Genomic DNA, 12,568 nt, shown 5'->3' with positions numbered 1-12,568 from the left:
GCTGTCATTTGTACTAATTTACAGGATTTTTTTTCCTAAAAGGACATTTTAATAAATCTCCAGTGGTTGAGTTTTTTAAATAAAAAATCTCTTGTAGCAATTCTTGTTTCCAGTGTAAATGCTGGTATGTTACATCTTTGGGGACAGGTGAGAGGATGGAAACACAATCTAGAGACAACCTGTTCATTGGACTACATCTCTCATCAGACCTGAGCGACAGGTTAGGGCTGAAGGGAGCTGTAGCCCGCTGGATCCAGCCAATAAGCCCATCTAGTCCAGCATCATGTTTTTACAGTGGAAAACCAGCACAAGAGCACTCTCGCCTCCTGTGGTTTCTGGGCAGCTGGCATTCAGCAGCACAAGACAACCATCATGGCTTGTAGCCATTCTACTATATCTCTGCTGCTGACTAATGCAAAGAAAACCAGTGTGACCTGAAGGGCAGGCAGATGTTTCTGTGAGTTTCTGTATGACCAATCCATCCTGAGGACATCATCGCCATCTGAGATGTCACTATATCATCTGGTCTATGCACCCCTTGTTAAGGTTTCCTCCACCTCCCGAAAATTTACACCAACAGCCGCATGCCTTCTCGTGTCAACAGAATATTTCTGAAACCACAATGAGCACAACGTTCTCATTTCCCCCTTGGGTGATTTCACTTTATTAAGTGTTAATAAAGAAAACAAGGAGATGGGGCAGAGAGAAAGGGACAGGGAGTTTTTGTGGGGAGGGGGAAGAATACAAAAAGGAGTGGAGTAGAGTTTCAGCCCCTTTGGCCCCCCGCATATGAGGCGTAAAACCTCAAATGCCTCTTCTAATGAATAGACGACCCAATTATTGCAGTCTCTGGTAGCGTCTTCCAAGTCCTGATCCCCAACAAACATCCAGGAAAGTTGGTGGGATCCTGGGAGGGGCCCATTCCAGCCCCCAGATTCTCATGGAAGCTACATGTGGAAAGGGATGGAGGGAGACACACAGCATTCACCCTGATGGCTTGGCTATGACTGCACACTTGAAACTGAAGATTCGCATCTGAACAGCTCCAAAGGGCCTGGTGAGCACAGGTGGAAAGGGGGCATATTAATGGTAGCAGAAAAGGGGAGGTACAAGGGGCAGCAGCCGAAAGTAGAACTTGAAAAAAACTGGATGCCTGTAGAAAGCTGCTTGGTCACAGGACAGCCTCAGCGGAACTGCAGGGGGCTGATTCTTAAGCCAATGACATCCTTACCGATCTCTGTTACCTGCATAGCCAAACAAAGACATGGTTAGCGCCTCCTAGACTTGGAACCGAGGGGGTCCTTTTAATATGGCAAGAGCCCCTTGTGCTGCTCCAGGGAGAGCCTCATTCTGAACCTCAGAAAGCAGGGAAATTTCTCGCTCCTCTAAGCACTTCCAGACTATGGATGTGACACACTGTGTGTGTCTCTGAAACTCAAGTGTTGGGTTCAAAACAAGGTCTTGCCAGGCTCAGGGTAGCCAGCCTGATGATATAGCCGTCCAAAGATGCTAAACCTTTTGATAACCACATCATCCGGGTGGCTACCAAGGAGAGGCATGATCTACACAGAGCCCTGCAAAATAGAGGAGGGTGGGCAGTTCTTCCCCTCCCGCAGCAAAACCTGGCAAGTGCTGGGATGCAGGAGCTCATGACAATGGAGGGTGCCATTATTAACTATCCTTGCAAGCAGAAGGGAGCTACTTGGGTTACTAATCTACAAAATAATAAAAATAATAATGGTAGTAGTAGTAGTAGGGTGGGGTTTTTTAATCATAGAGGAATAAGAGAAGGTACACTCCCAGATTCAAAAGTGGTGCACCCTACTAGTTACAACAACTAGTTACTACTACTACTACTAGTAGTAGTAGTAGTAGTAACTACTAATAGTAGTAACTAGTACTAGTAGGGTGGTAGTAACTAGTAGTAATTACTACCACCCTACTAGTTACAGCATGTATAGAGTGAATCTTCAGCCCGTTTTTGTCAAAACACAGCATCTGCCAGCAGCAGCATGTGGACACCCTTGATGGCCTATACCTGCCACGGAGACCACGGGAAAGGCTGCCAAGAGGTAACCAAAAGAGGCTGAAAAGTCTCCAAGGAAAGAGTTACTACCAGTAATGGAGGGAAGGAGGTGGCACTTACGGTTGTGACTCTGCAAATCTGGCCGTGAAACTCAGGACAGTAGCAAGCTCCGCTGAGCGGACACTTTTCCACCGGCTTGCCCCGATAGATGGGCCGGTAGGAGGCGGCGCAGATGTCGAAAGGGTTGTGCATGTCGTAGTTGAGCTGGTAGGCGTCGCTGGGGTTCTTCTCGCATGCGGTTAGGATCTTGCGTGTCTGCAATGGTGGCAGAGAAAGAAGAAAACTAAGCAGGAGAAACAGGATAGACGGCCTGGGAGTCCGAATGTCCTGTCTCAACACTTTAGAATGAGCAGGGAAAGACTGCACTGCAAAGATTCCCCTGGAGTGTAAAGAATCGAAGAAGGGACTTTACATAATTGCACGGAGGCAGAGGCGGGAAACCTCCAGCTCACGGGCCAGTCTTGGCCTGCGGAGGTTCAATCCTGGCTGCTTCAGTAGACCCCTGCAGGCAGCAGGAGTGCATGCCCTGCTCACCAGCCGGGCAAGTGGAGAGTGCAATCCTGCCAGGTGCTGCACATGCCAGGACATGCCCTTCACAATGGTGAAGCAGACCTCTGCAGCTAACAGGATTGACCTGGTCAGCTTACCAGCTACTGTAAGGCAAGTTAAATTCTGCTGACTGCTGCCTTGGAAGTGCATTGCATGGAACGCCATGGCAAAGCAGACCTCTCTCCCCACAAGTCAACTCTGAGAGGTGGGCAGTCACCTGAAACTATCATGTCATCAGGTGATTGACCCCCCCCCCCGCCCATCCATCAAAGTTGGCCTGTGTCATAGCAGCACTACTCCTGCACCAAGGGATCATTCTTCAGATATTTTATATCTTGTGCCGGAAACTCAACGTGGGTTTATTACACATCAAAACACCCTCTGCCCTTTGTGCTTAGAGCCCTTGAAGGCGATGAAGATGACAGCTTTGGGCAGCGCCTCTGGGAATTTACCTGCTGAGCCACTTCTGGTTTGGGCCCCAGTTCCAGGAGGCGGCGAGCGAAGGTGGCAGCCGTCTTGAAGTTCTTGAGCTTGAAGAAGAGGTTGAGCGCTGTGCGAAGGACGAGGATCATGTGGACGGGCTGCAGGTTGGAGTGGGTGAAGTAGGCAGCCATCTGTTGGGCAGAAGGATGCAGTTACGAAAATGGGGTTTGCTTTAGGTTGGGGCACCACTCAGTTATGCAGGAGACGGGCCTGCAGCTCAGCGATAGGGCAGCTGTTTTGCATGCGGCATGGATGTTGCACCACCGGCTAAAAGGTTTCAGGTACCAGGGTAAGTGAATGACCTCTGTCTGAGATCTTGGAGGGCTGTTGCTACTCAGGGTAATAGGCAAGATGGACTCAAGAGACAATGGCACCATTAGGGTCAGGCTGTGGGGCAGATGATGGGGGTCCTTGCATCCACTGTGATAAGGGTCTTCCCACAAATGCAACTGCTTTCTGAACTTGCTATCAGAAATGGCTAACCCTTTTTGGCCCAAGGCCTGCTTTCAGCTTTGACTAACTCTCCGGGGACTGTAGGGCAGTGGTGGGCGTGGCCAACCCTACGGCCCCCTCCCTCCTCAACTGATCCATGTAGGTCAGCTGGGAAGGATGTCACTCAGATGATCAGGAAGAGGGTGATTTGCATCCCCACCAGAGCTCTTAGCCCCTCCCATTCCAGCACTGCCCTCTACTCTGAGGTTTTTTTTTTGCTGCCATCACTGCCAAAATTAGTAGGGTCTTGAGCCAGTTGCTTGGAAGAGTTGGATCAGGCTCCTGAACTGGGGGGGTTGGCCACCCCTGATAGAGTTAATGGTGTTCATTTGATCTCTTAGCCAATTATTGGTGCTCTTGTCCACAGAGAGTTGCATAAGTGTTGCCTTCTGGCAGACTGTAACAGCTAGGATGGTTTTGGTAACCCAATGTTTGCACCCTTGGCGTGAGGTCATGGAGAGAGAGAGGGGTTGTCCTACCTCACAAATACGCTTCTGCTCTTCCAGGGTCTCCTTGGGCAGCTTCTTCCTCTCAATCTCCATGGACAGCCCCACAATGTACTCCCGGCAGATGGCGATCAGCTGCTGGGCCTGTCAGAACAAAAGAACGAACGAGCCAGGGCACGTTAGCTACAAACAGCGGCTTGAAAATTTGGGGAGCGGTGCTTTGTACAGCTTTAAATAAAAACAGGGGATTTGGAGTGGGGCGTGTAGGGAGAGAGCAGATTTCATGCTGTTGGGGTGGGCCTTTCAGCCTACCCTATACCCCTGAGCAGAAGAGAATGAGTGGGTGGCTGGTGCAGCAACATTGCCCACACACTTGATCTGCACAACGGATTAAAGTGTTTGAACTGAGTTTGTCCCAGTGGAGAATCAGGGTGGTGTTCTTTTAGTACAGTAAGGTAAAAAGGTAAAGGACCCCAGGACAGTTAAGTCCAATCAAAGGCGACTATAGGGTTGCAGCGCACAGACAGCTTTCTGGTTCATGTGGTCAGTATGACTAAACTGCTTCTGGTGCAACGGGACACCGTGACAAGCGCCAGAGCGCATGGAAATGCCATTTACCTTGCTGCCACAGGGGTACCAATTTATCTACTTGCACTGGCATGCTTTCAAACTGCTAGGTTGGCAGAAGCTGGGACAGAGCAATGGGGGCTCACTCCGTTGTGGGGATTCGAACCACCAACTGGTTTAGACCACAGCACCACAACACTTCTGGGAAACCTGCAAGAAGGCTTCTCTTTTTCTGAACAGAGAGCAAGTGAGCTGAGTCTGCCTCGGATGATACGAATGAATAGACAGTGGGGTGGGGCTCACCTCCGCAATCTCCTGCTTGTTGTCCACTACCAGCAGCGGCACGCTCAAGAGGATGGAGCGGAACTTCTCCACGGCCTCCTCAAACTTGCCAGCTGTGGTGAGCTGGTAGCACAGCTGCAGCCGCTGGATCAAGTCGTTCAGCTTCAGTCCCACAGCCGGGAGGGCGTTTTTCAAGCCGGCGTCCTTCCTGGAAAATGAGGAGGCTGTATAAAGACTGGCCTACGACAGATGCTTGAAGTGCAACGTTTTGTTAGCTGATTCCAGAGCAAAAGGGGTTAAAATGAGGTGTGGGGTAAAACTGGTCAAGGAAGGGGGATGCAGGGATGTTGAAGGACTTGCTTATTATTGGATGGACACCAAGAAAGCTTGACTGAGTAAACCTGTTGAAATTAATGGGCCTATGTTAATGGCCACTAATGTTGATGAGTCTGTTTTGAGTCTGACAAACAGTGGATATGACGCTATGCAGCATCTCACAAGATCCCTCTGTTTGAGGTTAAGCATCAGCCCACAGCCCTGCTCCTGCATTCATGCATGCAGAAGGAAGCCAGGGGTAGGTCATGGCAAAGCCAGTTTCCTGCTCACAACCTAGAGTTCATGGTGAGCACCTGGGTCCCATAATGAAGTGCAGCCGCCAGTCGCGGCAGGAAGAACAAGGGCGCTCACACCTACCAGTTGCGATGGGGGTATCCATACATGGCGGGGAGGCTGGGAAGAGCCTGGTACGTGGTGCGCCCCCGGGCGTAGGTCTGCAGGAACAGCTGTTTGTAGGGGGCAAATGTGACCACTCCCACCTGGTCATGGAGAAGCTGCAGTGGAAAGGGGAGGGGGAGAGGTGGTGTTACCAGGGGGGGCCTCCCAGATGCTTCCCAACCAAATTATGCCGCATAGACCCTCCCCTTCTCTCATTCTTCTCCTCTGCTCTATAAATATCACTTGGCTTGCCATATCTAGGCTAAGTGACTGCAATGCATTATACTTGGGACTGCCTTTGAAGACTGCTTAGAAATCGCAAATGCTGCCGAATTTGCTCATTGGGGCAAGAGCAGGCATTCCCAAACTCGGCCCTCCAGATGTTTTGGGACTACAAGTCCCATCATCTCTAGCTAACAGGACCAGTGGTCAGTGATGATGGGAATTGTAGTCCCAAAACATCTGGAGGGCCGAGTTTGCCTATGCGTGGGCAAGATGGTCTGAGAACCTAACATCAATCCTGGCCCAACTGCGTTAGCTGCCAGTTAGTTTCCAGGCCAGATTCAAAGCACTGTTTGTGACCTATAAAGCCTTATGTGGAGCAGGACCTCAATACCTCAAGGTCTGCCTTTCCTCATATGAACCAACTTGGAGCCTGCGTTCATCATCTGAGGCCGTTCTCTGTGTGCCCTCTCCACTGGAGGTCCAGAGGGTGGCAGCATGAGAACTGGCCTTTTCGGTGGTGGCTCCTCAGTTGTGGAATGTTCTCCCTGGGCAGACTCACCTGGCACCATCACAACTTTTCCATAGGCACAAGGCAAAAGCATTTCTGTTCTGCCAGGCCTTTGGCTTTTAATTATCTGTGGCCTCTTTCACTGGGTTTAATCCTGCCTTTTAAAAATATGAATGTGTTTCAGATTTTTCTTGGTTTTATACTGGTTTTAATGTAAATGCAATTCTTGTAAGTCACTTTGAGTTACTTTTGTAAATTAAAAAAGCAACTAGTAAGTTAAATAAATAAAAATAACAACATCCTTTAAAGGTCACATTGTGCAGGCGTCCAAATCAACCATTTCCGCACAGAACTGTGCTCACGTTCAGGCAGGCAAGAAGTCACAACCCCTCTAAAAGGAAGCAAGGCTCACCGGGGACAAAGCTTTTGTGACAAAGACAAAACCCCACCTGTGACGTGCGCCCCGAATTTCAACACGCTGTATGAGAAAGAAAAAAAGGCCAGTGCAGAGACATTGTCCCCAGGCAACTCACCCTCATAGCTGTCTCAAAAGAGCCAGCAAGGATATGATCAACTGGAAGCTGGGAATTGTTGCACCAGACCTAAACAGGGAGAAAAGAAAGGGATCTGATTAGAACCACAGAAATCAGAGGACTTGCGGAGGTGAACTTATCCCATTGGCTCTCCACCGCAGTGAGACAGGAACCAGCCCAAGGGTGCTGAAGGATCTGCCTGGTTTTATTTGGTTTTTTGAAAGCTCTGCAAGTCTGGCCAGATTTTTCAATTCGGCCTTCAGAAATTAGCTCCCGTTGCTTTTTTTCGTCTTTTACACTTTCAAAACGAGCATGTCTTGCAGCGTCTTGAGGACCAATGCATTGATTCGCCTTTGAGACTTCTCGGATGCTTTCGCTGCAGCAGACTCCACACCCGGCAGACCCTTCTGGATATTTTTTTTTAATGGGAGTTTCAGCTGTGTGCTTGTCATCACAGCCGGCTGCCTGGGAGCAGCACTTGCATTTGGGGGGAAATGCAGGGAAGTGTCAAGCCCCTGCCCACCCCCAACCACCTCCCTTTTCTCTGCTACTTGTAGGGCTCGGCACTGTCTGCTGCCCGGTCTCAAAGAGTCTTGTGCCTCAGCACAGACGCCCTCCTACCTGTGCAGGGCTGGTGCCTTTGGTGGGCGGCACGAAGAAGCCGTCTTCTGCCTCTCCAGCAGGACCACCAGGAACATCCTAGAAGAAATGCGAGTGGGGGGAGAGAGAAGGAGGGGCAGTTACGGTGCGTTCAGACATGGAAGTTTTCCTGGTTACAATGCTAGTGTTTCCATCCCGTTTTCCTTTCCTACTATGGCACCTGCGGCAACGTGAACAGTGGCTTTTCCTCATTCACACCAGTGGTGAAACACAACAACAAATGTCTGATCACAGAAGAGCTGGGAGGGACCACGAGGGCCATCTCTTCCAACCCTTGGCAATGTAGGAATCTTTTGGCCCAATGTGGGGCTCGAACCCACGACCCCAAGATTAAAATCTGCATGCTTTTACTGACTGAGCTACTCCCCATCTTCCCTGCACATGCGTGCTTCTGTTCCCCATGTTCCAGTGCATGAAGATATCTGAGAGGTAGACTGCACCCGCACATGGAGGTTTCACAGAGCTCATGTGGTAGTCAATGACAACCATGTTCTCCACGATGGAACCAGAGCTCAGAAATGGGGCGGCTTATGCTTTGAATGCATGAGGTCCCCGATTCCATCTCTGGAGCCTCCAGGTAAAGGGGAACTGGGACAGCAGCAGGCACAGGGAAAAGGCCCCTCACGGTCTAGGATCCTAGAGAGTGGCTGCCAGGAAGAAAATGGTCCAGACTCAATGGGCCAAGAGTGAGACGGACTTAAGGGGAGATGTGTAATTTGCCTTTAGTCTCCCATCTCCTCCAGTCCTGCTGCAATACATCCCACCAGTTAAAATGAATGAAACCCATACTTACCAGTTCAGGGGGAAGATCCAGGTCCTCTTCGATTTCCCACCCACCTCCTTCCTCTTGGCTTTTAGCCAGGGCTTCGTCTCCAAAACCTTCCCCAGCATCTACAAAGCCATCTGTAAGGGGACAGAGCGTGGATTGGGGGAGTTTAAGAAGGGCCGACATGCACCCCATACAAAAACAGGAAGTGCTTGGGTTGCTTCATTGGTAAGTGGTGGCAAGGAAACACCTTTATTAAGTAATGCAAAGCAGGAAAGCTTCAGAGAGTGAGAGACTGGGGTGGAATCTACACACATTAAAAACGCAAAAATGTGTTTGTTTTTTAAACCTTTTGAAAAACGCATTGAATTTGCTATAGCTCACGGTCACCATATAGTGTGCCAATTGTATATTGCACTTTACAATGCATTCAAAACGTTTTATTTGCAGCTGTTTATCTGAGTCCCGGGAGAGGGAAGGAAAGCTCCCTGGAGAGAGCTGGGTCTGTCATTTTCTGTGGGTGGCTAGGATTAAGAGCTACCATTGGATAGAGAGAAGACTCAGGATTTGTGCACTGCTTTCATACTTTAAACACCCTGCTGCTGATTTTCTCCTCTCTTATTTTTGATGCTGCTGCTATTACGAGAATCTTATAATGCAGTCCTTAGTATTACAATCAAAATCATACAACTGTCTCAATTTTTATGTTGTACAGATACTACGCAGTGACATATGCGTTGCATGTTGCAAACTGCCCTGTGGCCTTCTGATGAAGGATGGTATGCGACCTTAAACCAAAACCTGGTCCTCATGGGAATTCACCGCTGAGCTCTCACCTTCATCCAGCTGCAGCTCAGCATCTTCTCCCCAGCCTTCGGTGCCTACTGTGTCTATATCGATGTCAGCAGCCAACGCACCTCCTTTGCCTGCAGAGAAGAACAAGATCACCAGTTTGTCTTGTGGTGGGATTCTGCAGCCTCAAGAAACAGGCACGGCTTGAGGTACAGTGGCCCTGTTTGACAGCAGCCATTTCTGGCCTCCACAGAGGCCTCAATACCTGGGAGCCCCTGCCACTCCCCACCTCCGATGCAAAATCTGAGAAGGGGAAGCCTGCCAGTAACAATGTCCAGGCCTCCTTACCTTTGCTGGCAATTGTGCCTTCAAAAAAGCCCTTGGAGACAGTGAGCAGAGGCCAGTTGGTGTCCAGGGGCATGATGGGAGCAAGCGGCTGGAGCAATTGTGCATGGGGGTCTATCTCTGGGATCTGGAAGAAGAGGAGGAAACAAAGAACTTTCAACCCTCCATGTAAATTTGCAGACCCTCCACAGGGACAAAGAAGGGGCTGACTGGGAATTAGGCAGGGAGCCACATAGCCATTTCAGCCCAGGGGCAGTTTGGGAGAAAGCTTCAAACTGCAAGCAGGTGGGTGCTTATGCATTCTGAGATGCAGAGCCAGGGGTTTGTGATGCAACCTGAGAGACTTGGGTCAATAGGTCTAGTAAGCTACAGACTTGTAAGCTCCCACTCCTGCCCCCAGACTGAAATTCTTCCATCAGTCTTAGGCAAAGGGAGAACGGCATGCCAACCAAGTCCAGCCTGCCCATAGTCCTGCACTAACCGTTTCCTTTTCCAGGTCAAAGGTCTCTTTCAGGCTCTCTGCTTCCTCATCTAAGCCGTGGGTTGCAGCTGTCAGGTAGGCCAGGGACTCTGACAGAGACAAGCAAGCAAGAGAAAGGTCAGGATGGTGGGAAACTCTCCAGGGTAGTCTGGTCATGCAAATGGAAACAACTCCATAGCTGCTACCCTGTTCGGCCTGGAAAGGAGTGGGATTTGGCAGGAGGCAGAGGGAGGGAAGGGGACAGATAAAAGAAAGCCCTTCTTTGCACAGCTCTTAGTTGAACGATGGAACTCTCTCGTGTGGCTGGTCACCAACTTAAAAAGGTAAAGGTAAAGGGACCCCTGACCATTAGGTCCAGTCGTAGCCGACTCTGGGGTTGTGGCGTACATCTCGCTTTATTGGCCAAGGGAGCCGGCGTACAGCTTCTGGGTCATGTGGCCAGCATGCCTAAGCCGCTTCTGGCGAACCAGAGCAGCGCACGGAAACACCGTTTACCTTCCTGCCGGAGCGGTACCTATTTATCTACTTGCACTTTGATGTGCTTTCGAGCTGCTAGTTTGGCAGGAGCTGGGACCGAGCAACGGGAGCTCACCCCGTCACGGGGATTCGAACCACCGACCTTCTGATCGGCAAGTCCTAGGCTCTGTGGTTTAACCCACAGCGCCACCCGCGTCCCCGGTCACCAACTTGGGTGGCTTTAAAAGAGGACTGGACAAATTCATCGAGAGAAGGCTACCAGTGGCTACTACCCATGATGGCTATGCCCCGTCTCCAAAGTTGGGAGGCAGCAACGCTTCGGAATACCAACTGCTGGAAGCCACAAAAGGGGAGAGGGCTCTTGGGCTCAGGTTCCGCTTGCAAGTTTCCCATAAGGGGACACCTGGTTATCCACTTTGAGAACAGGATGCTGGACCAGGTGGGCCACTGGCCTGATCCAGCAGGCTCCTCTTGTGCTCTCGTTAATAGAAACTGAGCTCGTTTTTCTAGGAATCCCAAAGCTCACATTGCCAGCTTACTCACTCTGTCCACAGTTCTTCAGGATCCTCACCCTCTCAGCCACGTCCCCAAGGTACAAGGCATTCTGGTAGTGGCCGCTCATGTCCTTCCGGATTTCAGCTGCAACAAAGAACAAGGGAAGGGGGAAATGGGTCACCTCCACACCCAACTCTCACTCAGGAGTTTCAAGCATTAGCTCACTGCAGCACTCCTGGCTGCTGCTGCTGCTGCTGCTACAAATCTCCCCTCTCCCAACCTGAAGCGGATTCATGAGTTGCAAAAGGGCAGCCACCTCCCATTACTATGCATTTTGTCCTGCTTTCCCCCTCCTGAATAAAGGCTAGTGGTCAGTAGTAAGATTACAAAGAACCTTCCACATCTAGGATTCCACATGGTTTGCCTTACACTGTGATGGGATGAATATGTCTTCTTATGAGGTATAGCTGTCAACTTTCAGATTTGAAAATAAGGGATCAGCAGCCTCACCTGTCCCGGGGACAGTCTACGGGATATCTAACAATCCGGGACAGCAGCGGGAAGAAGTGGGAAAAAGCACTGGAATAAGGGAATTTCCCGCTAAAAAGTGAAGGTTGACAGTTATGTTATGAGGTTAACACCATTTCCCAGTCCTTGACTGTTAGGGGTTAAGTTTGCCAATAGTCACAACATTTTGAGAGGGCCAAACATCAGCAACTGTGATCATGCTGCGAGAGAGGCAGGCGGCTGCATTCCCACACAATATGTCAGAACTCTCTGCTTATTCTCGGTTCGTTGTGAATGAGTAGCTTGCTAGTACACGGAGCCCCTTCACTCTTCCCTTTGGAGAAAAGAAGAAAAACAAAGAAGGAAGGTATGGCTTATGTCCGCATCCAAAATCCTGGTGTGTTGCTCCCATATAAACCAGGAGCATATATCAGCAACAAAACAGGATCCTGGGTTCAGATGTCCCATCAAGCTATTCCTTCCTAGTCAATTCTGTGCCCTTGGGTGGAAGAAGGAGTGGAACAGGACATGTGCTGCTGGCTCACAGTAAACTGAGACAAGGCAGGAATCCAGTTTTACTATCATCTGCAAAGGTGGCCAGTCTGTTGCATGCAATTTTATTTTTTTATAATACATTCCTGAATCATCTAAAGTTTCTGGCTCCGTATGGGCTGGAAGAAGCATTCATTGTAGAGACCAACCTATTTTCATCATCTTGCGCAGTTTCTCCAGATTGCCCGTAATCAGGTACAGGAAGGAGAGCTTGTCAAAGTTCTTGGTGCGCTGGTAACACATCTCCACGATCTGGTGGTTCCCTTGGAGCAAGGCCACTTCCCCCAGTTTTTCCCAACAGTTCTTATCATCCAAGGCTTTGGCTGCCTCCAGAGCAATCTAAAAGAGCACCAAAAACACGGCCTTCGGGTTAATACCTAGACAACCCCAAGGGGGCAGAGAGGCCATTCCAAGCCCTGCTTCTTGAGATCATGCAAGTAAAAGTTCACCAAAGACAGAACCTGGAGCCTTCATGCTCCACCTCTGAGCTATAGAGAGGAAGATTTAGCATTTTATGGCTTAGCAGTCAAATGTTGGGACAGAATTTGCCAATAAAAGGCAAGTTTGCTTTAAAAAAAGGAAGGAGACAATGCTGGAATGAAGGAGTG

At 49.8% G+C, this 12,568-nt stretch overlaps 1 protein-coding gene across 1 annotated transcript in view; it reads right to left on the bottom strand.

Moving 5' to 3' along the window:
* Positions 1-634: 634 nt before the first annotated feature.
* COPA (COPI coat complex subunit alpha) overlaps positions 635-12,568 on the bottom strand; it is a 33,615-nt gene continuing 21,681 nt past the window's right edge. The window contains exons 20-33 of the mRNA XM_053369152.1: positions 12,110-12,299; positions 10,950-11,045; positions 9,930-10,018; positions 9,452-9,575; positions 9,148-9,237; positions 8,339-8,448; positions 7,507-7,584; positions 6,886-6,954; positions 5,599-5,735; positions 4,927-5,113; positions 4,090-4,200; positions 3,088-3,249; positions 2,147-2,341; positions 635-1,244 (exon numbers count right to left, since the gene is read on the bottom strand). Of these exons, the coding sequence (XP_053225127.1) occupies positions 1,185-1,244; positions 2,147-2,341; positions 3,088-3,249; positions 4,090-4,200; positions 4,927-5,113; positions 5,599-5,735; positions 6,886-6,954; positions 7,507-7,584; positions 8,339-8,448; positions 9,148-9,237; positions 9,452-9,575; positions 9,930-10,018; positions 10,950-11,045; positions 12,110-12,299 (1,698 nt within the window). The 3' untranslated portion in view covers positions 635-1,184. The remainder of the gene's footprint in view (positions 1,245-2,146; positions 2,342-3,087; positions 3,250-4,089; positions 4,201-4,926; positions 5,114-5,598; positions 5,736-6,885; positions 6,955-7,506; positions 7,585-8,338; positions 8,449-9,147; positions 9,238-9,451; positions 9,576-9,929; positions 10,019-10,949; positions 11,046-12,109; positions 12,300-12,568) is intronic.

The sequence above is a fragment of the Podarcis raffonei genome, chromosome 16 (genome assembly GCF_027172205.1).
Source record: "Podarcis raffonei isolate rPodRaf1 chromosome 16, rPodRaf1.pri, whole genome shotgun sequence".
Taxonomy (NCBI): domain Eukaryota; kingdom Metazoa; phylum Chordata; class Lepidosauria; order Squamata; family Lacertidae; genus Podarcis; species Podarcis raffonei.
The sequence above is the reverse complement of the archived record's forward strand: the minus strand, read 5'-3'. Positions and strand labels throughout refer to the sequence as shown.